The 22,417-nt window shown below is 43.3% G+C and overlaps 1 protein-coding gene across 1 annotated transcript in view; it reads left to right on the forward strand.

Moving 5' to 3' along the window:
* The window catches only part of LOC140206182 (cytochrome P450 2C23-like), a 46,214-nt gene extending 36,233 nt beyond the window's left edge, over positions 1–9,981 (forward strand). The window contains exons 8-10 of the mRNA XM_072274465.1: positions 1,029–1,216; positions 2,912–3,053; positions 7,946–9,981. Of these exons, the coding sequence (XP_072130566.1) occupies positions 1,029–1,216; positions 2,912–3,053; positions 7,946–8,127 (512 nt within the window). The 3' untranslated portion in view covers positions 8,128–9,981. The remainder of the gene's footprint in view (positions 1–1,028; positions 1,217–2,911; positions 3,054–7,945) is intronic.
* The last annotated feature ends 12,436 nt before the right edge of the window (positions 9,982–22,417 follow it).

The raw sequence follows: 22,417 nt of genomic DNA on the forward strand, positions 1-22,417 counted from the left end.
CCTTGGTCGTACTGACATTGAGTGAGAGGTTGTTGTTATGACAGCACTCAGCCACGTTTTCAATCTCCCTCCTGACTGCTGATTCATCACTGCCTTTGACTGGATCCACGTCAGCAAACTTGAATACAGTAGTGGAGTTGTGCTGAGCCACACAGTCATCGTTTATCTAGAGCTACAACACGGTAACAGGCCCTTCTGGTCCAACTAATCCACACTACTGTTACACCCATGTGACTAATTATCCCTCTACCCTGTACGTCTTTGGGATGTGGGAGAAACCAGAGCACCCAGAGGAAACCCACACTCTCACAACCTTGGGTCATTGGTAGAGTTCTTTGAGGGATCTGAGTTTTTTTTTGTATTCTCTGTGTTTTATTAATTATAATTATCTGTATTAATGCGCTTCGGGGTTTTTATGTGATATTGTTAGATCTTCCCCAGTTTACAGTTAAGTTGCAATTGTCCTTGGATACTTCCAATTAATTCTTCAAGACTTTGCAGGTGTCCAGTTAAGTGTCCTTGGACTTTTGTCTCTTATTAGAATAGTTACTGGTTAACCCTGTAATTAGCCTGGTGGTTTATCAGCTGGGCACAGATTTTTTTGTGCACTGGAATGTATTTAAAGGGGTAGTGCCATCCTCTCAGGTCTCCGTTGTCTTGATCCCTGCCTAGTGGAGTTCTGGACGAGTTATCACGGGTTATCCAAGACCTTATAAGTTCAACTGATTAGTTTATTAATAAAATTCCTAGCTTTACTTAACCCTTCCAGTTGTCTGTGTGATCCTGAGCTTGCCTGTGAAGATACAGCGTGAGAGACACGGACTTGCGGAGGACGTACAAACTCCTTACAGACGTTTGCAGAGTCTCAAATTGTCTCTCTCGTCATCCTAAATTTGCACTAATGAGCAGGTGTGTCTAATAAAGTGACTATTGAGTGTAAAATCAGACGATATTGACCAATATGACGAGTTGGGAAATGTTGGTAAATGGAATGTGTGAAACAAAATTTGCTTATCTTCCTCTCCCAGAGAAGATTCACAGTGAGATTGATGATGTGATTGGATCTCATCGAAGACCGGCAATTGAGGATCGGGCGAAGATGCCGTACACTGATGCGGTCATCCACGAGGTCCAGCGATACATCGACATCGCTCCTCTGAGCTTTCCACGCGTGACAACAAGTGATGTGAACTTCCGAGGATATTTGATACCCAAGGTCAGAGGCAAGATCAATATAATGTTTTATTTGTATTATTTGTAATAACATCAAACCAAAAATTAAATGATCACGTGCCAGCTATTCTGTACTTTAAAAAGTACAGTGTCCTTAACCTGCTTGTTGCTGAGGAGGAATGGTGGTGTTTGTCCATCCTGTCCGATGACGACAGGAGACCTGTGTGGGAGAGTTTTTAAAGTGGAGAAGCCGTTGCACTGGGTCTGTTCCATTCTATCAACCTCAAAAGTCTGGGTTCAGTGATATGAGCAAACAGCACAAGCTGGTGTCTTCCTTGGTTGGAGTGGATGACCATGACATCTTCTGTGCCTCGTCATGTCTTCATTCTTCAGGCAGCATTAAAGTATCGCCTTCATGGGCATTGGATCACACTGTAGGTCTTACCTGCCCAGTCCGCTGGAGCTGATTTTGCAAACTAGGACAGGCCTGTCTCTGTCTCACCAGGGTATGAGGCTGCTGGCTACCCTTGCCTGCTTTAGCCAGCCTGTTGAAGTGGTGTACCGGGATGTGGCTGCTGTCACATGAGGTCCGTTACTTGGAGCCACAGGTGGGAGCAGAGTGTCCAGTAGGGGCCAAAGATGAGGGAGCTGCCCCGGAATGGACACGACAAATCCCTTCACTAGAGGTGCTACCCCTCCCTGGACATCCCATACACTCCAGGAGGTGGAATAATCTCCAGTATATTGGGGTATGCAGTAAATGGTAGGGCTTTGCAATATTAGTATGTAGTTCACTGAAAGAGCACAAGAAATTGGAGCAGAGTCAGGCCATTTGGCTGATTTATTATCCCTCCCAAAAACATTCTCCTGACTCCGCACGCACCCCCCACCCCCCCACCCCCATCATCGTTGACACCCTGACTGATCAACAACCTGTCGACCTCCATTTTAACTGTCCCCAATGACTTGGCCTCCACAGCCACCTGTGGCGATGCATTCCGGATTCCCCACCCTCTGGCAAAAGATAGACCTCCTCATCTCTGTTCTAAAGGGACAACCTTGTATTCTGAGACCAAAGACAGGGAATATTTTCTATGATTAAATGTGAGGGATTGTGAAAAACTGAGTTTAAATGTATTTGGCTAAGGTGTATGTAAACTTCTGACTTCAACTGTATTATGGTCTCCACTTGAACCCATTGTAAAGCACTCTGAGCTACATCACCTGTATGAAACGTGCTCTATAAATAATAATATAATGATACAGGATAAACAAACAAGCACAACTTAATGGATTCTAAACACACACAACATACAGAAAAACAGTGAATTAAAAGAGGAAATTGAAAGACAATGGAACATGAACAGAGTATACATTGTCCCAATAGTAATATCTACAGCTGGTATCATCCCAGTCACTACACAATAGCATTAAACAATTAGTCCTACACAGCAATATTCATGTAAATCTCCAGAAAGCCACAATACTAAACACCACCTGAATAGTCCGAAAGCTCCTCGCAATTGAGAAATGAACGTGCTTGTCTATCCCTGTATGTCAGGCGTTACCAGCTTGAGCTGTGCTCTGAGGATCAATACCACATCAGCCACTGCAGTACATCGTTTCTGGGATGTATAATGTCATCAGCCATTCTTTTAATGTGTTGACATAATTGCTGCTTTGTGCATCTAACATAATTTTTGATCATAACCATGTCTCAACTTGTTTCTGTGTTTAGGGCATGCTTGTGATCCCTGTCCTTTCCTCTGTTCTGAAAGACAACAGCCACTGGGAGTCACCAGAATCATTTAACGCAAACCATTTCCTTGATGAAAATGGATGTTTCAAAAAGAGTGAAAATTTCGTGGCATTCTCAGCAGGTATACATATACACTTATTTATTATATTGCCTGTCCTCTCTGCCCACCTGCAAGAGAACCACAACCTTCTCATAGCGTTTGGAGGCTTGCATGCCTCAATGACCCGGAGATCTATATTGGCTGGAGTAAGAACTTTATGCTTTGCCTCTGGGTAGGGTCACCCATGTCAAACAGGTTAAAGGGCAGAGGCCAGACTAACAGCAGTCCACCAATCCTTTAGGTTCCGGGGTTCAACTCAGGGCTAACAACTCTGACCGGTAATGAAAACTGATAGACAATTGAATGGTGGAGCGGACTTGATGGGCCAATTAGCCTAATTCTGATCCTATGTCTTAAGGTCCTATGTTCTAAAACAGAAATAGCAATGAAGAATCCTTCTACATCTGAGTGCGTCAGTATTCCTGAGTCTTCACCAGGGACTTGCATGACAGTAGTGAAAACTGAGCTACTGACATGATGAAGGAAGCCCTGAACAGTATCAAAGGTGGAGGAACTTCATTGTGATCCTAAACGCCAACGGCATAACAGGCTGCTGTTGCTCTCCACCCAAGAAAAGGGTGATCGCAGAATAAGTCAAAGTTCAAAGTAAATTTTATTGTTGAAGTGTATATATATGTCACAATTCTTTGCTGAAACCCAAAACGATCGCAATCATCAGACTTGCTGCTTTCTGTGGACCTTCCTAAACTGAGGTGCTGACTCTGGGCACATTACTCCAACTGGAGTCAGACAGAGCTAAACATCAAAGTGTGTGTGAGGAGATCCCTTTATACTGAAGCAGGAGTAGATTGTTCACTTCAGCACACACAAAAATCACACAGCAAGGATTACCCAGTGTTGTGACTGTGAATGAAGTTACCAGAGAGACATTGAAGCTGGTGGATATAGAAGTCTTTACCCCTCAAAGCAAGCAGCAGGTCATTATACTGGAGACACTCTGAGAAGAATAGGCCTCTGAACTCAAAGTACATCACAGTTTGATACCCTTAAGATCAATAGTAACTCAATAGAGTTTCGATATTTACAATAACATTGTTTACTTCAATACTTTGGGTTGACAATGCTTCATTTAGGGCGGAATGTTACTGTGTGGTTAGCACAATGATTTCCAGTACCAGTGGCTCGGATCCAAATCCCGCTGCTGTCTGTAAGGAGTTTGTATATTCTGCCCATGATGGCGTGTGTTTCCTCCCACAGTCCAAAGACTTACTGGTTAGTAGGTTAATTGGTCATTGTAAATGGTCTCATGATTAGGCTGGGATTAAATTGGGGATTGCTGGGTGAAACAGCTCGTAAGGGTCTATTCCGTGCAGTATCTCAATCAAACAATAAATAAGTATTAATTTTAAACACCTAAGTCTTCACACCAACACTCCTGACACCATAGATTGAATAGTAATCACCATTGCCTCTCGGTTGTATTCATCCATATACAAGCACGTCAGGTCAACGGCGTGTTTCCTGGATTAAAATCAACCCCAGTTGGTTCCTGGAAGACCATTGTTCTGTGCTGCATTTTAAATTCAATCTACAATACATATTCAGATCTAAACACTGGATATTGTTGAAATTATTATTTTCTATATTCCATATTTCTAGAATATACCCAGCGTGTAAGATTTCTGAGTTTTCCAATTTAATTTAAGAAACATCACATAAGTATGTTTGTAGTTTCTCAAAGGTGTATTCCATGATGAATCACAAGTTCAAAGTAAATTTTATAATCAAAGCATATACATATCACCATTTACAACTCTGAAATTCATTCACTTACTGGCATAGACAATAAATCTATAGAATTATAACCATAACAGAATCAATGAAAGACTGCCTAACTGGGATGTTGAACTACAGTACAGAAGACAAGAAGCTCTGCAAATACAAAAATAATTAAATTTAATAATAATAAATAAATAAGCATTAAATATTCAGAGCATGAGATGAAGAGTCCTTGAAAGTGAGTACATTGGTTGTGGGAACATTTCAATACTTCAATGACTGGGCAAGTGAAGTTTTCCCCTTTGGTTCAAGAGCCTGATGGTTGGGGGATAACAACTGTTCCTGAATCTTATGGTATGAGTCCAGAGTCTCTTGTATCTTCTTCCTGATGGCAGCAGCGAGAAGAGAGCATGATCTGGGTGGTGGGGGTCCCCGATGATGGAACCAGGAGACAAGGGCAGAATATATTGGTTATTGATTACTGTGTTAGTAGCTGGTGATCTAGGTTATTGATTTGGAATTTGAGTTTGGATCCAACCATGAGAGCAGCAGAATTTAAATTTTAGTAATTCAGTAAAGTGGAATTTTAAGAGTTAGTTCAATAATGCCAGCTATGAAGTGACTAAAAAATGAACTGGTTGATGAATTTGGGCTCCACAGTAGTGTAGCATTTTGCACATCACCATTACAGACTGGGTGTTCTGAGGTTCAGAGTTCCATTCTGGTGCCGTTTTGTGAGAAGTCTCTGTACGTCCTCCCAGTGGAATGCACGAGTTTTCCCCCCGGTGCTCTGGTTTCCTCTCATTGTCCAAAGTTATACCAGGTAGGTTAATTGGTAATTGTAAATATTCCTGTAATTGGGGCAAAGTTAATCGGGGTTGTCACAGGTTGCTGGGGTGGTGTGGCTCGAAGGGTCAGAAGGCCGACACTGCACCGTATTACTAAACAAATAAATAAATGTCCTTTTTAGTGTGGGAAAGGAAATCTTGTGCAGCAACTTGCTGTGGCCTAAATGTGATACTGACACAGCTAGTAAGCTATTTAGTTCGAGAACAATCAGAAATAAGCTATGTATGAATTTTAAAAATAGGCCTAACCTGGACCCAACATATTGATGCAGCTCATAAGAAGGCAAGATAGCGGTTATATTTCAATAGGAGTTTAAGGAAATTTGGTCTGGCACCAAAACTATTCTCAAATTTCTACAGTTTCTACTGTGGAGAGCATTCTAACTGGCAGCATCATCATCTGGTATGGGATGTTGCTGCCGTGCAGGATCAAAGTAAGCTGCAGAGAGCTGTAAACTCAGTCAGCTTCACCATGGTCACTAGCCTCCATAGTATCCAGGATATCTTCAAGGAGCAACGCCTCAGAAAGGTGGAGACCATCATTAAGGACCCCCATCACCCAGGTCATGCCCTCTTCTCATTGTTAACATCAGGAAGGAGGTATAGAAGCCTGAAGGTACACCCTCAATGTTTCAGGAACAGCTTTTTCCCCTCTGCCATATGATTTTTCAATGGACAGTGAACCCACGAGTACAACCACAATATTTTTAAATTTACTACTTTTTCACTACTTAACACTTATTGTAATTAATGTATTTTTCTCTATTATTATTGTACTGCTGCCGCAAAGACGACAAATTTCACAACATATGCCGCTGACATTAAATCTGCTTCTGAAGAAACAAAATGCTGAAGGAATTCCTGCAGTGTTTATTTCTTAGTCCAGATTCGAGCAACTTGCATCCCCTACATCAATAGAAAGTCATTCAGGAAGAATGATTATAATATCCAAAAAGTTTTACATTCAGTTTGTAAAGAATAATACAAAACAGGTCATAAATTAAGGTAAAGGAACCCATGGGAGTCTGTGATCATAATATGATAGAATTCACCCTGCAATTTGAGGAGAAGCTAAAACCATATGTACCCGTATTACAGTGGAGTAGACGGAATTACAGAGGCACGAGAGAGGGGCTGGCCAAATTGACTTGTAAAGAACACTGGCAGGGATGACAGCAGAACAGTAATGGCTGGAATTTCTGGGGCAATTCAGAAGGCACAGAATATGTACGTCCCGAAGAGGAAGAAGTATTCTAAAGGCAGAATGACGCAACTATGGCTGACAAGAGAAGCCAAAGCCAACATAATAGCCAAAGAGAGGGCATATAATAAAACAAAAATTACTGTGAAGTTACAGGATTGGGTAACTTTTAAATACCAACTGATGTCAACTAATATGTCATAAAGAAGAAAATTGAATATGAAGGTAAAGTAGCCAATAATATTAAAGAGGATACCAAAAGTTTCTTCAGATATATAAAGTGTATATGACAGATGAGAGTAGATATCAGACTGGTGGAAAATGATGCTGGAGAGGTAGTAATGGGGGACAGGGAAATGGTTGATGAACTGAATAAATACTTTACATTAGATTAGATTATGAGGACACGCAGTCCTCTTTTATTGTCATTTAGTAATGCATGTATTAAGAAATGATACAATGTTTTTCCAGAATAATATCACAGAAACACTTGACAAGCCAACTTAAAAACTAACAAAAACCACATAATTATAACACATAGTTACAACAGTGCAAAGCAATACCGTAATTTGATAAGAACAGATCATGGGCATGGTAAAAATCTCAAAGTCTCTCGAAAGTCCCATCATCTCACACAGACGATGAACCTCCAGCGCCGCAAACTTGCTGATGCGGCATCCTGGAAGCATCCGACCACAGTCCGACTCCGAGTCCATCCAAAAACTCCGAGCCTCCGACCAGCTCTCTGACACCGAGCACCATCTCTGCCGAGCGCTTCGACCCCAGCCCCAGCAACAGGCAATAGGCAAAGCCGAGGATTTGGGCCCTTCCCCTCCGGAGATTCTCGATCACACAGAAGCAGCGGCAGCGAAGTCGGCATTTCAGAAGTTACTCCAGGTGTTCCTCTGTGCTTCTCACGGCTGTCTCCATCAAATCAGGATTGTGCATGGCCTAGTTAACACATACGATATCATTCGGAACGGCCGCACGCGCTGCGTCGCGCCGCCATCTTCTCCTCCCTCCTCGCATTAATATACTTAAATATATTTTAAGTAATTATGTGCTGAATACCATAACTAACCTTTTACAAATTTTTCTTCAAGAATATTTGTGTACTCTTGCAGGGAAAAGAATGTGCCTGGGAGAATCTTTGGCTCGCATGGAACTCTTCCTTTTTTTGACCAGTCTCCTGCAGAGCTTTGTCTTCAAGCCTGTCATCGATCACAAGGACATCGACATCTCACCAGCTTCAACTGGAATTCTGGTTGCACCCCATGTCTATGAATTCTGTGCTGTCCCTCGCTAAATCACCTGGAGCCTCTTGAATTTTAGCAGTCGATGTTAAAAATTATTTAGTTACTTGTATATCTTTAACATCACAAAATTTGGTTATTTTCCATTTACCCATTCTCACTGCAGTCCAACATGTCAGTCCACACCCACCTCATGTCAAGGTGAGACCATCCTCAGGGTGGAGCAACAACTTATATTCCGACTGGGTAGCCTCCAACCTGATGGCATCCCCTTCTGTTAAAAAAATCCCCTTCCCCTCTTCTTCTATTCCTCACTCTCACCTCTTACCTCCTCTCACCTGTCTATCACCTCCTCCTTCCCTTTCTACCATGGTCCACTCTCCTTTCTTAGCAGATTCCTTCCTACCCACCTGGCTCCCCCTATCAACTTTGAGCTACCCTCCTTCCCCACCCCTCCCCTCACATTCTGACATCTTCCCTCTTCCTTTCCAGACCTGAAGGAGGGCCACACTCTGAAATGATGGCTATTTATTCATTTCCATTAATGCTATGTGACCCGTTGATTTCCTCTGGCATTTTGTATGTATTGCTTTGGATTTCGAGCATCTACAGAATTTCTCATGCTTATTATTATCCACAACTAGTGCCTTTTTAACAGTGATTATTAGTTATAAATAAACCCAACAAAAATATACAAAAATTTTGGGCAGATGGGGCTCATCAGCTGTAGTTGGCAACTCACCTGGGAGCAGAAAAACACTTCATCTCAAACCCCTGCTGCCTTGCAGCTATACCCACTCATGGGGAAGCCTTCGTGAGCAAACCCCCCAAACAATCCGGAGCTGGAGTCCACAGGCAGCCCTATGTTGTTACTGGAAGCATAATTCGCATTTTTTAACGCTTTGGTTCAACTCCTCTGATGCCTCTGCATCCTCTGCAGCTGGAAGTCAAGTTGTCATTACTTCAGATAAGAGTGGGATTCTTTGTGAGTGAATGTAGTGAGTGCAGCTCTAACACTGAAGAGGTTTGACTCCCATCTTCAGAAGACCATTTGGTTTGGAGCTCAGCTGAATATCCGGGTGCTTGAAGCCAGAGAATATGTGCAGAAGTGGAGAGAGGATAGGCGACTACGTTTGGGAACCTGGGTGCATGTGGTGGTGAAACAGACCATGAGATAGAGAAGCAAAATTAGGCCACTTGGCCCATCAAGTCTACTCCACCATTTCAACATGGCCGATCCATTTCCCCCTCAGCTCCTCAGAAGGGCATCAGGTCACTAGGCGACAGCACCAGTGAGGCAGCACATACAACAGTGTCCCTGAGTCAGCACTCCCAGACTGAGTGTTGAAATGGCTCTGGCCAGTAATCAGAGGTTGACATCCTCAGGATCATTAATGTGTAGCACAACAGTATAATGCTATTACTGTACCAGTGACTTGCTTCATTTCCCACCGCTGTCTGCAGTGAGTTTGGACATTCTCCCTGTAGTCACATGGGTTTCTTCCAGGTGCTCTGGTTTCCTCCCACAAACCAAAGACATACAGGTTAGGGCTCATGAGGTGTGGGTGTTAGCTCATCCACTGACTGCTATGGTCATTGAGGCAAAAGACATACTTGAAACCAGAGAATATGTGCAGAAGTGGACTACACTGTGCCCATATCCCTTCATCTCCCTTCCATTCATGTGCCTAGCCAAGCCACCCACCCACTGTGCTGAAGCGCTACCCCATACATCACAGGAAAGACGTACAAATCGCTTACAGAGGGTATCGGAATTGAACCCTTCGATGTAAATGGGGCAAAAAAATCGAATCTTTAATCTGCTGATGTGGCCCCGATTTGGGGAATCTATATTATATTAAAAAAATCTTATACCTTGTACCAGTTATTCAGAAACCATAAGGATAGGTTGAAACTACTGGATTATTATTAAAATCTCACATTGTGATCATCATGCTGTTGATTATCTGTGTATTGAATTTGCAGTCATAATATTCTTTATTCAATATTCTTCAAATACATTTTACACTTAAAAAGATCGTACTTTCCTATTTGGTCACACAGAAATAACATCAATTTAATATCAGAGTGTATACAGTATACATCCTGAAATTCTTACTCTTAACAGACATTCACAAAACAGAAAAACCTGAAAAACTTCTTTGTTTAAGGCAAGTGGTGTACATGGCCACTGGGAAGGTATGCTCTGTGCACACCTTTAACTAAGTATGTTTGTAGAATATTTAGCCCGGTAGTGTCTGTAACTTGGGGTACATGAACGTGTGGTTGAATTTTTACTGGATGTTATACTTTTGTCGACTTAGTTACACTAATTGGGACGTTATTGGAACGCTAACTAGATTGTTAAAGTTCAAAGTAAATTTTATTATCAAAGTGCCTGTGTGTCACCATATACAACTATGGATCTGTCTTGAATATATTCAACAATTTTACAACCTTCTTCGATATAGAATTCTGAAAAGTCACTAGCCTCTGGGTGGTGAAATTCATCCTCATCTCAGTCCAGTGGAATCATCGTGGCACATCGAATGGTACAGCCCAGGGACAGGCCATTTGGCCATCAGTGTTGTGCCAAACCAAATTTGGTCCTCAAATTTATCGAAGCTAATCCATGTCCAATCTACACTGTGTCCATATCCCTTCATCTCCCTTCCATCCATGTGCCGAGCCAACCCACCCACCCACTGTGCCGCAGTGCTACCCCATTCACACACAGGAAAGACGTACAAATCTCTTACAGAGGGTGTCAGAATTGGACCCTGAACTCCGACACCCCGAGTTGTAATAGCATCACGCTGACTGCTATGCTACTTGGCATTACTAGGGTTAGTCGGGGCACTATTTGATGCCAACAAGAATAGGATGTGCCTGAAAACTTTATGGGTAAATTGAGTTCACGGTGTAATTTTCACAGTTGAAAGTGGCACCATACTAGTGCCCACTACACAGAGTCTAGGTATCAGTCTGATTCAATACACACTGTTTCTCAGAGACACTGGTTAATACTGAAAGGTCTTGCACAGTAAACAAGTAAAATCAGTTTGGGTGGAATTAAAAACCAACAAGGTGAAGAAGTCCAGGAACTGATCTCTCTGAACATTGAGAAAAACATTTACCGGGCTCTACAGGGTGAATGTAACTTTATAAAACTCTGGTTAGGCCACACCTGGAATATTGTTTACAGTTCTGGTCGCCCCACTATAGGAAGGACGTTGAGGCTCTGGAGAGGGTGCAGAAGAGGTTTACCAGGATGCTGTCTGGTTTAGAGGCCATATGCTATTGTGAGAGGCTGGATAAACTTGGGTTATTTTCTCTGGAGTGGTGGAGGCTGAGTGGAGATCTGATAGAGATTTATAAGATTATGAGATGCATAGATAGAGTAGACAGAGAGAGTATCTGTTTCCCAGAGTTGAATGTGAGGGGGAGTAGGGTCAAGGGGGATGTGAGGGGTAAGTTTTTTTACTCAGAGAATGGTGGATGCCTGGAATACACTGCCTGATATGGTCGTAGAGGCAAATACATTAGAGGCCTTTAAGAGAGGTTTGGAGTGAGGAGGAAGGAGCGATATGGTTCTAGGTTGTAGGGATTAGTGCTTGGGTGTTTCTGATCTACTTTTTAGCTGGTTTGGCACAACACTGTGGGCTGAATGGCCTCTTTCTGTGCTGTACTCTTCTACGTTCTATGATCTTGACATTGTGTCAAATTCAGGTGAGATGAACTATTGAAAACGCCATCATATAAACATGACATAGCAAAAAGCAATGATGAAGATAGAGGATACTAACCTCTCCCTTTTCATTTTCTTTTGTAATGGGCTGATAGAAATCTAGTAGAGTTTGAGAGCCAAGGCTTATAATGGTCACAGTTGGAAAGTACAGAGGCCCATCCTCGTGAGGCTACAAGGACAAAAACAAAAACTGATTTCACACAACTCAGTAATAAAATCTAGGCTATTTGGCACAGCTAGCATAATGCTTCACAGCGCCAGCAACTCCTGCTGCTGTCTGTAAGGAGTTTCTACATTGACCACATGGGTTTCCCCCCACAGTTCAACGACGTCCAGGTTGGGGTTAGTGAGTTGTGGGTGTTAGGGTGTATTCTGCAGTTAGGATATATAGCAAATATTAATTTCACTAGCAACCAATTTTCAGATTTGAATGTGGATTGCAGATTGAATTTAAAACAGCTCAGAATAATGGGCTTCCTGGAGCTGCAGGTTGGGCTCAATCACAAACAAAGGAACATTCCACTTGGACCGCATCTGCATGAATGCAGCCTAGGGTCATTTTGGGTGTCTGGAGTAAGGGTACGAAGAAGGAGGTGTTTGAAAAAAGTATGTAATTGAAAGGAAGCATTGTAGACACATTGTAACTATAGAATTGTTCTGCTCTTACCTTTGCTCTTCAGCATATGAAAATGTTGTGTAATATTGGGTCAAAGAGGTCTCTTCTTTCAAGAGCTTCTCAAATGTGATGCCTGCATACTCATTTGGTGAGAATAAAGGCTTCCATATCCACCAGCTTCAGTGTCTTTTCCAGTGACTTTGTTCATAGTTACAACAGTGGGTATGTAATGTCATCGCCACCCAGCACATGGAGTTTGTACGTTGACCACATGGGTTTCCTCCCGCATTTCAAAGCTGTACAGGTTACAGTTAGTAAGATGTGGGTGTGCTATATTGGCGCCAGAAGTGTGGTGACACTTGTGGGCTGCCTCCAGCACATAGTTGGACTGCGTTGGTCATCGACATAAACATATTCCACTATATGTCTCGATATACACAAATAACAATAATCTTCCCTCTTTGATTTTACATGAATTTAGATATAAATAAATATATATTATATATAAAATATATCCCTGTATTAGGAACTGTTTATTAGAAAACCATGCCACAGCACTTACAAGTGATATAACTAAGGTGAAACTCAGCTCATATTTGAGCATTTAATATTGCTTCATTTTGGTGGAGCCTTTTCACTACTGGGTTGTATGGATATCCAGGGATGGATAGCACCTCTGGTGAAGGGGCTTATCCTGTCCAGTCTGGAGCAGCTCACTCACTTGTGGTCCCCACCGCACATTCTGCTCTCACCCGTGGCTCCAAGTAGCTGTTTGCACGCGACAGCGGCTGCACCTGGTACAGCCCTTCAACAGATGGGCTAAAGCAGGTGAGGGTAGCCAGCGGAACTCATACCCCGATGGAATAGGGATGTGCCTGTCCTCGCATGTGAAGACAGCTCAAGCAGACTGGGACAACCATCATTCAGCACTAACCCAGAAGGTAGTAGTGAGTAGGAGAAAGGGGTGGCTGTGGTAAAATGTATCACTGTCGCTGTGCCCAGAGGAGGTTACTGAGGTTGTCTGCAATTTGGATATGGATATAGAAATGGATTTGGACTATGGACTCTTCTCAGTCTTATAGATTTTTATACTCTCTGTTTTTGCCTGTTCTTTCTTGTATTTTATGTGCAAGAAAAAGGGGATATAGGAGTTGATGTTCTTGTTGTGTTTTTGTTGATTTTTTCATGCGGGGAGAGGGGTATGTGAGGTCCAATGTACTTGTGACATTTTGTACGGGGAAGAAGGCTATGGGGTTGATGATTGCATAGCCATTCTTGTTGTGCGGGGAAGGGGGTGTTGCTTTTCCTCTTTGAATCACGTCCATGGTCCCCAATTTCGAACACTCATCTTTGTCCACCACCGTCAACCACTCCCCTCTGTCCCCAACCCCAACTATTCCTCTCATTCCCCCAACCCTCCTCACTGTCCTCTAACCCCAACAATTCCTCTCTGTCCCCCATTTCAAATCACTCTGCTCCGTTCCCCAACCCCATCCACTCTTCTCTGTAACCCATCCCTAACCACTCCTCTCTGTCCCCCATCCTCAACCACTCCTTTCTGTCCCTAACCCTCCTCTCCATCCACAACCCCAACCACTCCCCTCTATCCCCAACCCCAATAACTCTTCTCTGTCCCCAACCCCAACAACTCCTCTCTTTCCCCAACCACTCCTCTCTGTCTCTAACCCTAACAACTCCTCTCTGTTCCCAACCCCAACCACTCCTCTCTGTTCCCTAAACACAGCAATCTCTTCTCTCTTCCCACTGCATCCCACCCTGTCTGTCCCTCAACCTTAACCACACTCCTCTGTCCTTCAATGTCGTCTGTTCTTCTCTCTCCCCCAAATCCAACACTTCCTCTCTTTCCCCATCCCCAACCATTCCTCTAGGCCTTTCAACTCCAACTAGTACTATCCTCCAACCACAACCACTTCTCACTGTCCCCTAATGCCTTCTTTCTGTCCCCCTATCCTTCAATCACACAAGCCCAACCATTCCTCTCTGTCCCCATATCCAACCACTCCTCTCTGTCCTCCATCTTCAACCACTCCTCTCTGTCCCCAATCACAACCATTCCTCTTTCCTCCAACCCCAATCACTCCTCTGTCCCTCAACCTGAACCAATCCTTTCTTGCCCCCAACCACTCCTCTCTGTGCTGCACTGCGAACCACTCTTCTCTGTCCTCCAAACCCAACAACTCCATTCTATCGCCCAACCCCAACCACTCCACTCTATCCCCCATAATCTCTGTCCCCCAAACCCAAAACTCCTCTCTATTCCCACAACTCTAACCCCTCCTCTCTCTCCTCCAATCCCAAATACTTCTCTCTGTACACCAAACCCATCCATTCCTCCCTGGCCCCATCCCCAACCACTCCTCTCTGTACCCGAAACCAAATCTTTTCCCTCTGTCTCCACCCCAAGCTGTCCTCTCTATTCCTCAACCCCAATCACTCCTCTCTCTCCACCCAATTCCAACCACTTCTCTCTGTACCTCAATCCCACCACTTCTCTTTATAGCCCAAACCCAACCACCCCCTGTCCCTCAACACCAACCATTCTTCTCTGTCTTCCAACCCCAACCCATCCTCTCTTTCCCCAACACCATCCAATCCTCTGTCCACCAACCCATCCTCTGTCCCCTAACCCAACCCATTCTCTCTGCCCTGCAACCCCAACCACTGCTGTCCCACATACCCACCATTTCTCTCCATCAACTAACCCCAACCACTCCTATCTGTCTCTCAATCCCAATCCTTCCACTCTTTCCACCAATACCAACTAGATCTCTATGGACCCCAAACCCAACCACTTCTCTCTGTTCCCACCTAAATTCTCATCTCTGTCCCTCAATGCCAATACTTCCACTCTTTCCTCAACCCCATCCACTCCTCTCTGATGCTCCAAACCCAACCACTTCTCACTGACCCCAAACCCAATCATTCCTCTGACCCCCCATCCCTAATCATTCCTCTCTGTCCACCCACTCCTTTCTCTACCCCAATCTCATCCACTTATCTTTTACCCCATCTCCAACTCTTCCACTCTTTGCCAAACCCCATCCATTCCACTCTGATCCTCTAACCCCAAGATTTTAGTGAAGATTTTAGTGCGGAGCTGGGTAAAAAACGAGCAGCTTTCAAGGAGGTGAAATCCCTGCTTTATGGGAAAGGGGTCAGATTTGGCCTCTTGTATCCCGCCCAGCTTCAGGTCGTGCATGAAGGTAAAAAGCATTATTTTCATACACCAGGGGCGGCCAAAGAGTTTTACCATTCGCACTGGGGAGAACAAGAACGAGAAGAGCAATGACTTTTTTATAGGTTATTCATGCAGCATTGAAGGGGCCTCCTGCCAAGGCAAACTTAATTTTCGCAATCCACTTCTTTGTTCATTTTTTCCAGTTTAAATTGTGGAATGCGATCGGGTCGAACTGCTTTGCTGCCGAAACTGATTAACAAAAACTTTCAACCAGCAAAATGTAAATATTTGGGATTTGTATCTCAGGCGTTTAAGTTGCCTAGTGTTTTTTTGTTTTTAATGCTTAGCTTGACCTGTGTCATCTTTAGCCTATATGTTATTTTAAAGGTAGTATAAGTGATAGGATAAACTTTAAGGAGGGGAGCCACCCTAGATTAGATTGAAAGTTGGGCTGTATGGGGAACGCCTTGTAAGTTTTTTGTTGGGTACTGCCTGCGATCATCCTCAATTGGGGAGGTAGATCTAGGTTTCGGGGGTTAATTGGGTGTTTTTGTTGCTTGTGTAAAGGGGTGGAGGGAGTGATTTGGGGGATTACCATGGCAGTTTATTCTTTTGTGTGTTACGGATTGATCAGACTTCCTTGTCATTGTGCGTTGTTGTGTGCAACTTATGCCCTCACACTGTTTTGGATTGTAGGCCCTGCGTGTCTTTTGATATGCTTAACATGGGTGATGCTGATGGAGGCCACCCTGTGAGGTTTATTTCTTGGAATGTAAAGGGGCTCAATGGTCCGGTTAAAAGAGCTATAGTTTTCTCTCATCTAAAACAATTAAAAGCAGATATACTATTTCTACAAGAGACACATTTAAGAGTGGAGGACCATAATAGACTTCGTAAAGCATGGATTAGTCAGGTTTTTCATTCCAGATTTAATAGTAGGTCTGGTGGGGGGTGGCAATATTAGTCACCAAAAGAATGCAGTTCACACCATCTGATGTAATCAGTGACCCTAATGGTCGCTTTATTATAGTCTCTGGCTCTCTCTTTCAGATACCTGTCATTTTGGTAAATGTTTATGCCCCTAATTGGGACGAAGTCCAATTTGCAAATAAGGTTTTGTCATTAATACCTAACCTGAATACACATAACCTAATCTTTTCCGGAGATTTGTACTGTGCTATTGACCCACTGCTTGATAGGTCTTGCCCTAGGGGATGAGAAATTTTGTAGTTATATATCGGCTAACATTGAGACATTCTTCGAGACTAACAAAACTGAGTCGGTATTGTACTCTTTACTTTGGGAAACTTTAAAAGCTTACTTGAGGGGTCAAATAATATCTTATACTTCACATGCCAATAAAGAGCGTAGGAAGGAAATGCAAGTGTTATTGCAATCTATTTTGGACCTGGATAGAAAATACTCTGAGGCACCCACCGCGGAATTATATAAAAGCCGGGCTGATTTGCAAGCAAAGTTTAATCTTCTATCTACAAACCTATCAGACAGTAAGGTAGAAGGGCTGAAATGTGTGTACCTCAATGTAAGAAGCATCAGGAACAAAGGTGATGAACTGAGATCTTGGATACATACATAGAATTATGATGTAGTGGTCATTACAGAGACTTGGCTGGCACCAGGGCAGGAATGGATTCTCAATATTCCCGGATTTCAGTGCTTTAAAAGGGATAGAGAGGGCGGAAAAAGGGGAGGAGGGGTGGCATTACTGGTCAGGAATACTATTACAGCTACAGAAAGGGTGGGTAATGTAGCAGGATCCTCTTTTGAGTCAGTATGGGTGGAAGTCAGGAACAGGAAGGGAGCAGTTACTCTGTTGGGGCTATTCTATAGGCCCCCTTGTAGCAGCAGAGATACAGAGGAGCAGATTGGGAGGCAGATTTTGGAAAGGTGCAAAAATAACAGGGTTGTTATCATGGGTGACTTTAACTTCCCTAATATTGATTGGCACCTGATTAGTTCCAAGGGTTTAGATGGGGCAGAGTTTGTTAAGTGTGTCCAGGACGGATTTCTGTCACAGTATGTGGACAGGCCGACCAGGGGGAATGCCATACTAGATCTAGTACTAGGTAATGAACCGGGTCAGGTCACAGATCTCACAGTGGGTGAGCATCTGGGGGACAGTGACAACCGCTCCCTGGCCTTTAGCATTATCATGGAAAAGGATAGAATCAGAGAGGACAGGAAAGTTTTTAATTGGGGAAAGGCAAATTATGAGGCTATAAGGCTAGAACTTGCGGGTGTTAATTGGGATGATGTTTTTGCAGGGAAATGTACTATAGACACGTGGTCGATGTTTAGAGATCTCTTGCAGGATGTTAGGGATAAATTTGTCCGGTGAGGAAGATAAAGAATGGTAGGGTGAAGGAACCATGGGTGACAAGTGAGGTGGAAAATCTAGTCAGGTGGAAGAAGGCAGCATACATGAGGGTTAGGAAGCAAGGATCAGATGGGTCAATTGAGGAACATAGGGAAGCAAGAAAGGAGCTCAAGAAGGGGCTGAGAAGAGCAAGAAGGGGGCATGAGAAGGCCTTGGCGAGTAGGGTAAAGGAAAACCCCAAGGCATTCTTCAATTATGTGAAAAAAAAAGGATGACAGGAGTGAAGGTAGGACCAATTAGAGATAAAGGTGGGAAGATGTTCCTGGAGGCTGTGGAAGTGAGCGAGGTCCTCAATGAATACTTCTCTTCGGTATTCACTAATGAGAGGGAACTTGATGATGGTGAGGACAATATGAGTGAGGTTGATGTTCTGGAGCATGTTGATATTAAGGGAGAGGAGGTGTTGGAGTTGTTAAAATACATTAGGACAGATAAGTCCCCGGGGTCTAACGGAATAATCCCCAGGCTGCTCCACGAGGTGAGAGAAGAGACTGTTGTGCCTCTGGCTAGGATCTTTATGTCCTCGTTGTCCACGGGAATGGTACCGGAGGATTGGAGGGAGGCGAATGTTGTCCCCTTGTTCAAAAAAGGTAGTAGCGATATTCCGGGTAATTATAGACCAGTGAGCCTTATGTCTGTGGTGGGAAAGCTGTTGGAAAAGATTCTTAGAGATAGGATCTATAGGCATGTAGAGAATCATGGTCTGATCGGGGACGGTCAGCACGGCTTTGTGAAGGGCAGATCGTGTCTAACAAGCCTGATAGAGTTCTTTGAGGAGGTGACCAGGCATAAAGATGAGGGTAGTGCAGTGGATGTGACCTATATGGATTTTAGTAAGGCATTTGACAAGGTTCCACACGGTAGGCTTATTCAGAAAGTCAGAAGGCATGGGATCCAGGGAAGTCTTGCTAGGTGGATTCAGAATTGGTTTGCCTGCAGAAGGCAGAGGGTCGTGGTGGAGGGAGTACATTCAGATTGGAGGATTGTGACTAGTGGTGTCCCACAAGGATCTGTTCTGGGACCTCTACTTTTCATGATTTTTATTAACGACCTGGATGTGGGGGTAGAAGGGTGGGTTGGCAAGTTTGTAGCCAACACAAAGGTTGGTGGTGTTGTAGATAATGTAGAGGATTGTCAAAGATTGCAGAGAGACATTGACAGGATGCAGAAGTGGGCTGAGAAGTGGCAGATGGAGTTCAACCCGGAAAAGTGTGAGGTGGTACACTTTGGAAGGACAAACTCCAAGGCAGAGTACAAAGTAAATGGCAGGATACTTGGTAGTGTGGAGGAGCAGAGGGATCTCGGGGTACATGTCCACAGATCCCTGAAAGTTGCCTCACAGGTGGATAGGGTAGCTTATGGGGTGTTAGCTTTCATAAGTCGAGGGATAGAGTTTAAGAGTCGCGATGTAATGATGCAGCTCTATAAAACTCTGGTTAGGCCACACTTGGAGTACTGTGTCCAGTTCTGGTCACCTCACTATAGGAAGGATGTGGAAGTATTGGAAAGGGTACAGAGGAGACTTACCAGGATGCTGCCTGGTTTAGAAAGTATGCATTATGATCAGAGATTAAGGGAGCTAGGGCTTTACTCTTTGGAGAGAAGGAGGATGAGAGGAGACATGATAGAGGTATACAAGATACTAAGAGGAATAGATAGAGTGGATAGCCAGCGCTTCTTCCCCAGGGCACCACTGCTCAATACAAGAGGACACGGCTTTAAGGAAAGGGGTGGGAAGTTCAAGGGGGATATTAGAGGAAAGTTTTTTACTCAGAGAGTGGTTGGTGCGTGGAATGCACTGCCTGAGTCAGTGGTGGAGGCAGATACACTAGTGAAGTTTAAGAGACTACTAGACAGGTATATGGAGGAATTTAAGGTGGGGACTTATATGGGAGGCAGGGTTTGAGGGTCGGCACAACATTGTGGGCCGAAGGGCCTGTACTGTGCTGTACTATTCTATGTTCTATGTTCTAACGATTAATTCTTAAGACACGTGGCCTCTATTATGAATATGGTGACAAGGCGAGCCGGCTTATGGCTCATCAGTTGAAGCGTCAAGCTGCATCACGACTTATTCCCCAGATAAGAGACACGCACCAAAACTTGACAAGCAATCCAAAAGAGATTAATAACATCTTTGCAACTTTTTATTCCTCTCTGTATGCCTCAGAGTTCCTCTCAGATAAAACAAATATGGAATGTTTTTTAGATAATTTGGAAATACCAACTCTTGAACCAGAGGAGGTGGAGAACCTAGATCGGGCTCTTGGACAGGAAGAGATTAATAATGCCATTATGGCTATGCAGAGTGGTAAGTCCCCAGGTCCTGATGGTTATCCAATAGAATTTTATAAGAAATTTAATCTCATACCGGTCCTTCTAGAAGTGTTTCAGGAATCTTTGGGGAATGGTTCCTTACTCCCTACTCTTTCACAGGCATCTATTTCACTACTTCTTAAAAAGGACAAGGACCCGACTCAATGTGGATCGTATCGCCCCATCTCACTTTTGAATGTGGATGTGAAAACTTTGGCTAAAGTGCTTGCATGCTGTTTAGAACGTCCCCTTCCCAAGATAATTTCAGACGATCAAACAGGGTTTATTAAAAATCGCCATTCTTTTTTTAATATCCATCAACTGGCTGATGTGGTTTATTCACCCAGTGATTCTCCAAGTCCGGAGATTGTTATTTCCTTGGACGCGGAGAAGGCGTTTGATAGAGTGGAGTGGGTATACTTGTTCAGTGTTTTGGAGAAATTTGGATTTGGCAGAATATTTGAACATTTCTACATTTAGTTAGGAATTCAAGGAGATTTGGCATCTTGCCAAAGACAGGCAAATTTCTACAGATATAGCATGGACAGCATTCTATGGGGAGCACTGCACAGGATCAGAAAAAAAGCTTCAGAGAGTTGTAAACTCAGTCAGTCCATCATAGGCACCAGTCTCCATAGCATCCAGGATATCTTCAAGGCGCGATGCCTCAAAAAGGCAGCATCCATCATCAAGGACTCCCATTACCCAGGACATGCCCTGTTCTCATTGCTACCATCAGGAAGGAGGTACAGGAGCCTGACAGCACACCTCAACGATTCAGGAACAGCTTCTTCCCCTCTGCCATCAGATTTCTGAATGGACATTGAACCCATGAACACCATTTCCCTACTTTATATTTCTATTTTTGCACTACTTATTTAATTTAACTTTTTTAGTATATACGTATAGACTTTGTACTGAAATTTAGTTTTTATTATGCATTGCAATGTACTGCTTGTATAACAATTGCATGACAACAAATTTCATGATCAATACCAGTGATATTAAAGCTGATTCCGATTGTGTTTGCTTTATCAAAGAGATGCCAGTTTGATAGGATGTTTAATCTGTGTTCTGGGTAACTGGAGAAAATGTCACGAGCAAGCTTAAGGCCAGTTTAATAATTGCCCGCACTGTGACTCCTGCTCTGTGCTGCTGCCACAGAACAACAAATTTCACAACGTACGTCTGTGACATTAAACCCGATTCTGATCCTGTTAGAATCGTTAATGGGAATGGAGATTGAGTCCGGGGTTCAGTGTGGTGACAGTTTTGTTTTGTACAGTGATCCAACTCCACTGAATGAATTTTAGCTGATTTCCTCATCCTAGATCCTGGGATTATTGGATTCTCCATAGTATCCTAGAGTTATATAGATTGGAAGCCCAAAATGTCAGTGATGACTCAGCAAGTTGCTGACCTGATGAATTGGGAATGAAAGGGTTAATGTAAAAGGACTGTTTGATGGCTCTGGGTCTGTACTCACTGGAGCTTAGAAGAATGAGGGTGCATCTAATTGAAACCTGTCGAATATTGAAAGTCCTAGATAAAGAGGACTTGAACAGTGCCCATAGAAAATATTCACACACCCACCCCTTAAAAGTTTTCATGTTGTGTTGCTGTGTCAAAGTGAAAACATATCTCTACAAAGTGATCTGAGTTAATGACAACTACAAAACACAAAACAGTTGATTGGATAAGTATTCAACCCCTTTAATATGTCACACCAATTAATCACTGGTTCAGCCAATTGGTTTTAGAAATCATATAAATAGTTAAACAGAGATCACCATATGCAGTTAACGTTTCAATTGATTGTAGTAACAATACCCCTGTATCTGGAAGGTCCAACTGTTGGTCAGTCAGTATCCTGGTAAAAACTACACCATGAAGACAAAAGAGCACTCTAAGCAACTCCACAAAAGAGGTTATTGAAAAGCACAAGTCAGGAGATGGATATAGGAAAATTTCCAAATCACCGAATATCCCTTGGAGTACAGTTAAGTCAATCACCAAGAAATGGAAGGAATAGAGCACAGCTGTAGATCTGCCTAGAGCAGGCCATC

This window comes from Mobula birostris, chromosome 12 (genome assembly GCF_030028105.1).
Source record: "Mobula birostris isolate sMobBir1 chromosome 12, sMobBir1.hap1, whole genome shotgun sequence".
NCBI lineage: Eukaryota > Metazoa > Chordata > Chondrichthyes > Myliobatiformes > Myliobatidae > Mobula > Mobula birostris.